Source organism: Lycium barbarum, chromosome 12 (assembly GCF_019175385.1).
Source record: "Lycium barbarum isolate Lr01 chromosome 12, ASM1917538v2, whole genome shotgun sequence".
NCBI classification, from domain to species: Eukaryota; Viridiplantae; Streptophyta; class Magnoliopsida; order Solanales; family Solanaceae; genus Lycium; species Lycium barbarum.
The window spans coordinates 95,008,234-95,015,627 of record NC_083348.1 but is presented as its reverse complement, the minus strand read 5'-3'; the positions used below and the strand labels follow the sequence as shown (position 1 = coordinate 95,015,627).

Genomic DNA, 7,394 nt, shown 5'->3' with positions numbered 1-7,394 from the left:
CAAAACAAGATGTTGCAGAGACAGGATTTGAACCCGTGACCTCAAGGTTATGAGCCTTGCGAGCTACCAAACTGCTCTACCCCGCGCCAAAGATAAGAACTGAAAACTAATAGATAAACAAGGATTAAATGCGCCCCTCCACCCTATCAAACTATATATACACAGATCTTTCTGATGATTGGAAAATTGGGACTGTTGGCTATTATCTTGGCAAAAGAAATGTTTGGTAGTGTGGAGCTATCAGAGACTTGAATTAAGGCTACTGAATAATCATTGAACTAGTGAAGGCAGCTATTGGCCCTTGTTGCAGAACTAATTTAAGTGATTGTAGCCTACACTAGTTACTTCATAGTATACTAGTATACTATGGCAGATGAAAAATAAAACTAGTACATTATGTCTAACGTACTAACTTGATGCAGTAAACCCTTGAACCCGAGAGAGAACAAATTTGTAGGGAAGAGCACAGAAGAAAGGAGATGCTTTTTCTTTCAACCTGCTCCTTCCAAAAATAATTTAAACAGGATAGTAATTGATACTTGCCACTTGTGCTGTTGCCCTCTGAGAAGAATAAGATAAAAGAATACCCGGAAAATTTCATATTTGTACCATATTGTACTGCACATGTACTTGCTTAGTGAAAGCCAAATGCTGAAAAATATTGATGCAAAATCTTGCCACCTTCTTTTGGTGCATCACTGACACCAAATAAGGAGAAGAAGTGCAGCTTGCATCAATAACTTGCTCTTCATCTGCTTGATTGTCACATAATGACTTGCAGCCGAAGAGTAAGCAGATGGTGGTGGTGGTGGATTCTTGTAGTAAAATGGGAGGTAAGGGAAAATTGGATTAGGAGGTGGAGGGCCATACACATACACTGGTGGAGGGAGAGAGTATCCATCTGGCGGCAAATAATACCCCAATGGTGGTGGGTAGTTGACTGGCCCCGAAGGTGGCTTTGAAGGAGTAGTTGGAGTTGGTTGCTGCAGTGAAGGTGGCGGTGGTGGGCAGTCGGTAGGGGTGGGTGGAGGAAGACAAGAATAGGGACATCCATTTGGTGGTGGTGGAGAAGCATAGAGAACAGCTTCATTAGAACTTGTTATCTCAGACGCTTGAGCATTTCCAGAAGAACTAAAAGTTAATATTGTTAGGATCAATATTGGAAGAAAGAAGCAGAATTTTGTGGCCATGGTGTTTTCAGAAATGGAGTAATGGAGAACACTTGGGAATTCATATATATACACATAAAGGAGAAGGAATCATGCGAGCTGATGGTGGCCTCGCTAATGGAATATTAGGAAAAGGTACCCTTTTTCGTCAGCGATATAATTGGTTTATTGGTTAAGACTTAAGAGTAAGTGAATTATTATTGGAAACTTTGAAAGCTACCTTGAATAAACATTTGGATGAATCCCTTACTTTTGAAGCATCTTACGTGAAAATGCTTTCAATTCGTTTTGATTTTTTACCTTTCTGACTTGAAATCTTATGCGTTGTCGATGGAAGGTCATTCATAAGGTACTAATTGATAACCCGATAATAATGTAAGTATGCTACTACAGATTACAATATTGATGGTGTAAAAGATCCTTATCCTTTCTATAGCGGTTTCCCCCCCCCCCCCCCCCCCCCCCCCCCTTCGATGATACATGAGTTGCAAGGGAAACCGCTACAGGTACACTGTTACATTTATGAGTGCAACCGCTACAGGTTGCACTCATAAATGTAACAGCGTACCTATCCATGAGTTGCAAGGGAAAATGTTGCTCTAGCGAATAGCGACCACTTGTTACTATGTCCGAAAGTATGATTGACCACTTGTTACTATGTCCGAAAGTATGATTAACTGTATTGATCGAAATGAAAACACTTTTTCTCCACACCTTTTATTCCGAAGTCAAAAAACACGATTTATTTCATTTAAATGATACCGAACGGTGAAAATTTATATATACCACTAATGTACTATATTTGAAATCTTCTTAATACCATGAAATTGAAGTTACTTGTACATTCTATTCATAAATCTATTCATAAATTTATATCAAGGGGAATGACATAGTGGTTTCAAAAAATTTATTCAAAAACAAAAGAAAGCAACGAAGGAATAACATATAAAGTTCATGAGCATCAATGCTAGCTTGGGTGCATGTGGCTCAAAAAAGTGCTTAGGATTTGTGTGCATTAGTCTGCATTTGGAATCCAAGGCAACAATGATTGAATCTTTATGAGTTCATTTTGAGAAGGGACATACTGAAAGTATTAATATGTCTTTTATTCCATGAAAATTAGTGTTGATCAATCTTGTTACCGAAATAAAGGAGGAATTATTGACTCAATTAGTTGTCACTTGAAACCGCAAAACTCCCTTAACCAGATTGCCTCATGTATGGGGTCCATCTCTTTAGTTTTATGCATCAGTAATCTTCATATATACTTTGAATGTCTCAAGTTGGCCTAATATTATAGTAATTGTACGCATGCAGGTAAAAAATTCACGAGAATCGAATCTAGCTTTATATGGACCTTTAGGTGAAAGGTCAAATTATGTATAAAGTAGAAACTATATTCATTCCATCATCCTCATCTATACTTCTATTGTTCTACAGTATATCATATATGAGTTGATTAAATTCTCGTTTTGAAAGTGTAATATCTTTTTTGAAAGGGGCGCTTTAAGAGTTTGTGTTGTAGCAAGAAAAACAAGTACTCTTTTTTTTTTTTTTTAAATCTAGTAAGTCAATATATAACATAAATGAAGGCTAAAAAGAAGGGGGGAACAGAAGAGGTCACGGTCAAGTAGTGTACAATAATTTGTTTGTGAAAAGAGTTTATGAGAATTGCAGTAGTTGTAAAAGAAAACATATACAATAAATACTCCAACCATCTTTCATTACATCCTGGAATAGCCTCTGTGGTCTTCATATTGCTCCATGAATTCATCGTTGAACTTTTTGAAACTTTCCATAATTGCAGCCATGTCCTCTTCGGCTGGCAAGATGGTTGTCCTTAGGTGGAACACCCCTTCCTTTTGACCAAAACCTGAACCAGGGACAGTCGAGATGCCAGTAGCTTCCAACAGCCTCAGACAGTAGAAAATGTCGGGAACTTTCCCAAGCTTCTTTGCAGCCTCAATTGCTCTAGGAGGCAATCGTATTTGCGGGAAGGAATACATTGCACCTTCTGTGAAATTACAAACAACATTTCTGCAGCTGTTGAAACCATCAGTCATCATGCGTGCCCTCTTCCTTAATGACTCGAGGATACCCTTACTCTCTCTAACAAATTGGTCATATGAGATATCTCCAGGTTTAGGTGGGTTCACCATGAGCCCCATAAAAATCTGTCCAGGTACATTTGGACTGAGTGATATCGAAGCAACCTTGTATATTTCTTCAACAGCCCTTGGATGAATGTTGGTCATCTCAAAGTATCCTCCACGCTGTCCACATTCACCCCAATATCCTTTGGAGACAGTGTGAAACGAAACAAGCTGAAGCTCCTTGCTTATGGGTGGGCCCATATCCAATAAAACCTTTCTTGCACTTATGAAGGGGCGCTCATCTTGGTAAATGTTTTGCTGATACACTTCGTCTCCAAGTAATAGTAAATTTTCGTGGTGACAGTATTGAATTATTTGCTTAATATTTGCTACACTAAGACATTGTCCAGTGGGATTCCCAGGGTTTATAATCACCATAGCTCGTACAGTTATTCCCTTGTATCGTGCCTGTTCAACTGATTGGCGAAGGTCATTGATATCAAGACCCCAGTTTGCAGTCTCTTCAAGGTAGTAAGGAACAAGAGAACCCCCTAATAATTGTATTGAAGCAGAGTATAGTGGATACTGGGGAACAGGGACCAATATCCCATCACTTGGGCCACGAATGACACTGTTCAAGATCTGCATCACTCCTTTGCTAGCACCATCTGTGAGAAATATGAGCTCTGGATCACTTGGATATCCATCACGTCTCTCAATGAATTCTGCAACTAGCTTCCTTACACCAGGAATTCCACGGGAATCACTATAAGCACCTAGACCTCCAGAAGTCATTGCAAGCAACTGTTTAGCCCTTGCAATTGCATCAGCGGGGAATATGAGTCCCACATTTGGATCATCCAGTAAAAATGGAGCTTGACATAGAGCAATGACTGTTAAAGCTAGTTAATGATTGAAGCTAGCTAAGTTGGTGTGAATGAGAAATGGAGGGAAAAAAAAAAAGATAATGGAAGGAAAATGAAGTTCAAAGCAAAGTTCTGTTGAAAAGGAGTCTTGTACCACATTGGTGGTAGAAAGGGAAAGTTATGTGCTTATATTAGAAAGCACTTCCTCTAGCTCTTAAAGGGTCAAGAAGAGGGACTCCCCTTGCGCCGTCGTCGTCGCTCGGCTCAGATTCGGATTCAAATGATTTGATTGATAATCTTTTTGGACCAAATTTATTTAAATTCAATCTTCATTTTCTGAAATTATTTTGTTATTTCCCAACGTTCTTATTTTTTCGGAAAAGGCATGACCTTTCCGAACAGCCACCAAGCCTAATCTGAAGAGGCATGTTCAAGGCTATATAAACTGAGGCAATGCCTCAATTTTCGACTACTGAATTTTTCACTGCATCTGCATTCTTTCACAAAAATAAATTATCGAGTCTTTGTGTGTTTTCGTTGCCATATTTGAGTTCGCCGAAGTCGTAGGCGTTTGAGGTACCGCCACTCCTGCGACAGGTACATCCGTTTTATCCTGGGAGGAAATAATCCGCAACCTCGGGTACAGTGAGGGGGTTAAATTCCTTAAGGACACACAGTGTATTCTGTGGTCTCGGATGTTTCTACATTATTATTTTTTTCCCAACAGTTTCTGTTGTTTTCGAAGTTTCTGTTGTTTTCGAAGTTTCTGTTTTTTCCAGTTTCTGTTTTTCCAGTTTCTGTTTTTTTTTATACTGGTTTTGAACACGGGAGATAACAAACTTAAGGAATTTAATACATTATTTATGTGTTCATTAGTTGTTGTTTACCGATTACAGAACGTTATACGGGAAAGGAAAAAAAAATTGTTTCTTTAACATAAAACAGTGCTGTGCACAAAATAAAATAAACATGTTTCTTTCTTGTTTGCATGTAACGAACTTGTATGTTGTTTGGAGACTAAAATCTTCGGATTTCTACTCCGCTTGAGATTAAAGTTTCAGAACTTTCTACTCATTTGGATACTTGATATGAAGATATAAAAACTTCATCAAGTGTACAACATACAGTTTTCTACATTCTGTTTGAACTTTTAAAATAAAAAATAAAAAATTACTGTTTTGTGTAAACTTGATTCGGTTTGAAGAAATCAAATCTTCACCGTTGTGTATTATGTTTGTTGCTGTCAAAACAGATTCAGTTTTAAGTATTTGTTTTTTTCAGTAAACTGGTGTTTATTAAATTCTTCTGTTGTTCCTGCGACAGAAATGGGAGAACAAACTCCAAATTTGAATGCTACTGCTACTGCTACTGTCACACCAGCCCCCGTGGTTGGTTCTACGAGCAATGCTGCGTCCTCCAGTCGTACTGCACCAGTACCGGCTCCGGCAGAGAAGCCCGGAAAATTCACCGGGATTGATTTCAAACGATGGCAACAAAAGATGTTCTTCTATTTAACTACTTTAAGCCTTCAAAAGTTTATTAAGGAGGACGTTCCGGTTCTGCCGGAATCAACACCTGAGAATGAACGTTTTGTTGTAACTGAGGCATGGAAGCACTCAGATTTTTTATGTAAGAATTATATTCTTAGCGGACTGGAGGATGATCTTTACAATGTCTATAGCAATGTGGCAACATCAAAAGAGCTATGGGATGCGTTGGAAAAGAAATATAAAACAGAAGATGCAGGACTAAAGAAGTTTATCGCTGCCAAGTTTCTGGATTACAAAATGGTAGATGGCAAGTCTGTTGTTACTCAAATTCAAGAGTTGCAGGTTATCATCCACGATCTCCTCGCTGAAGGTATAAATCTGCTTAATACCTGTATCGAAAGTATTCAGTACACTATTACTTACATATTGTTTGGTGTAGGTTTGGTAATTAGTAGGGCGTTTCAAGTTGCGGCAGTGATAGAGAAGTTGCCTCCTTCATGGAAGGACTTCAAAAATTACTTGAAACACAAGCGAAAGGAGATGACACTGGAAGATCTCATCGTCCGGTTGAGAATCGAGGAAGATAACAAGGTAGCGGAGAAGAAGGCAAATGGGAGATCAACCATAGGGGGAGCACATATTGTTGAAACTGCCTCAACTAATCTGAAAAAGAGGAAAAAGGCATCGGGACCAAGGAACTATCCCAACAAGAAGAAATTCAAGGGAAACTGCCACAATTGTGGAAAAATCGGACACAAAGCTGTAGATTGTCGTGCTCCAAAGAAGGAAAAGAAGAAGGGTCAGGCTAATATGGTTGAAACAAACAATGAAGTTGATGACTTGTGCGCTATGTTGTCTGAGTGCAACCTAGTGGGAAATTCGAAGGAGTGGTGGATTGACTCTGGCGCCACTCGCCACATTTGTGCTGTTAGAGAAGCCTTTGCTTCATATGCTCCCGCCGGGCCCGACGAGACCATTTACATGGGAAATTCTGCAACAGCCAAGATTGAAGGTTATGGAAAGATCCTGTTGAAGATGACCTCTGGCAAGGTGGTTACTCTCAACAACGTCTGTCATGTTCCTGAAATTAGGAAAAATCTAGTATCTACCGGACTTCTAGTGAAGAATGGTTTTAAGTGTGTTTATGTTTCTGACAAGGTTGTAATAAGTAAGAACGAGATGTACATAGGAAAAGGTTACCTTACAGAGGGCCTTTTCAAACTGAATGTAATGGTTGTTGCTAATAATAATAAAGTTTCTGCTTCGTCTTACTTGATTGAGTCAAATGATTTATGGCATTCACGTTTAGGACATGTCAATTATAAAACCTTGCGAAAAATGATTAGTTTGGAAGTATTGCCTAAGTTTGAATGCAATCAATCAAAATGTCAAACTGTGTTGAATCTAAGTATGTTAAACATCCTTATAAGTCAATTGAAAGGAATTCAAGTCCTTTAGACTTAATCCATACAGATATTTGTGACATGAAGTCAATCCCATCTCGCGGTGGAAAGAAGTACTTCATAACTTTTATTGACGATAGTACGCAGTATTGCTACGTCTATTTACTTAATAGTAAAGATGAAGCAATTGAAGCATTCAGGCAGTACAAAACTGAAGTTGAGACTCAACTTAACAAAAAGATTAAAATGATAAGGAGTGATAGGGGCGGTGAATATGAATCTCCTTTTGAACAAATATGTTTGGAATATGGTATTATTCATCAAACGACTGCCCCTTATTCGCCACAATCAAATGGAATTGCAGAAAGAAAGA

General features: G+C 38.6%; 2 protein-coding genes and 1 non-coding gene across 3 annotated transcripts; all 3 read right to left on the bottom strand.

Annotated features, from left to right (window-relative positions):
• Positions 1-12: 12 nt before the first annotated feature.
• On the bottom strand, positions 13-86 carry TRNAM-CAU (transfer RNA methionine (anticodon CAU)). Its single transcript has one exon. It is a non-coding gene; the product is annotated as a tRNA-Met (tRNA).
• A 609-nt stretch (positions 87-695) lies between these two features.
• Positions 696-1,190, bottom strand: LOC132624684 (extensin-like). The gene has a single exon (XM_060339427.1). The coding sequence runs from the start codon at positions 1,188-1,190 to the stop codon at positions 696-698; it is 495 nt and encodes a 164-aa protein (XP_060195410.1).
• Positions 1,191-2,789: 1,599 nt separating this feature from the next.
• Positions 2,790-4,556, bottom strand: LOC132624683 (glutamate--glyoxylate aminotransferase 2-like). Its single transcript, XM_060339426.1, has 2 exons — positions 4,529-4,556; positions 2,790-4,164 (listed from the first exon to the last, which is right to left on the bottom strand). Exons 1-2 carry the CDS (start codon positions 4,554-4,556, stop codon positions 2,894-2,896), a joined length of 1,299 nt encoding a protein of 432 aa, XP_060195409.1. The 3' UTR covers positions 2,790-2,893.
• Positions 4,557-7,394: the final 2,838 nt, after the last annotated feature.

Bases quoted from the DNA above. Each gene is read 5' to 3' on its own strand.
- LOC132624684 (XM_060339427.1), bottom strand. From the start codon at position 1,190: ATGGCCACAAAATTCTGCTTCTTTCTTCCAATATTGATCCTAACAATA.
- LOC132624683 (XM_060339426.1), bottom strand. From the start codon at position 4,556: ATGCCTCTTCAGATTAGGCTTGGTGGCT. The intron at 4,165-4,528 runs GTTCGGAAAGGT...ATCATTAACTAG, and splicing joins TCAGATTAGGCTTGGTGGCT to CTTTAACAGTCATTGCTCTA.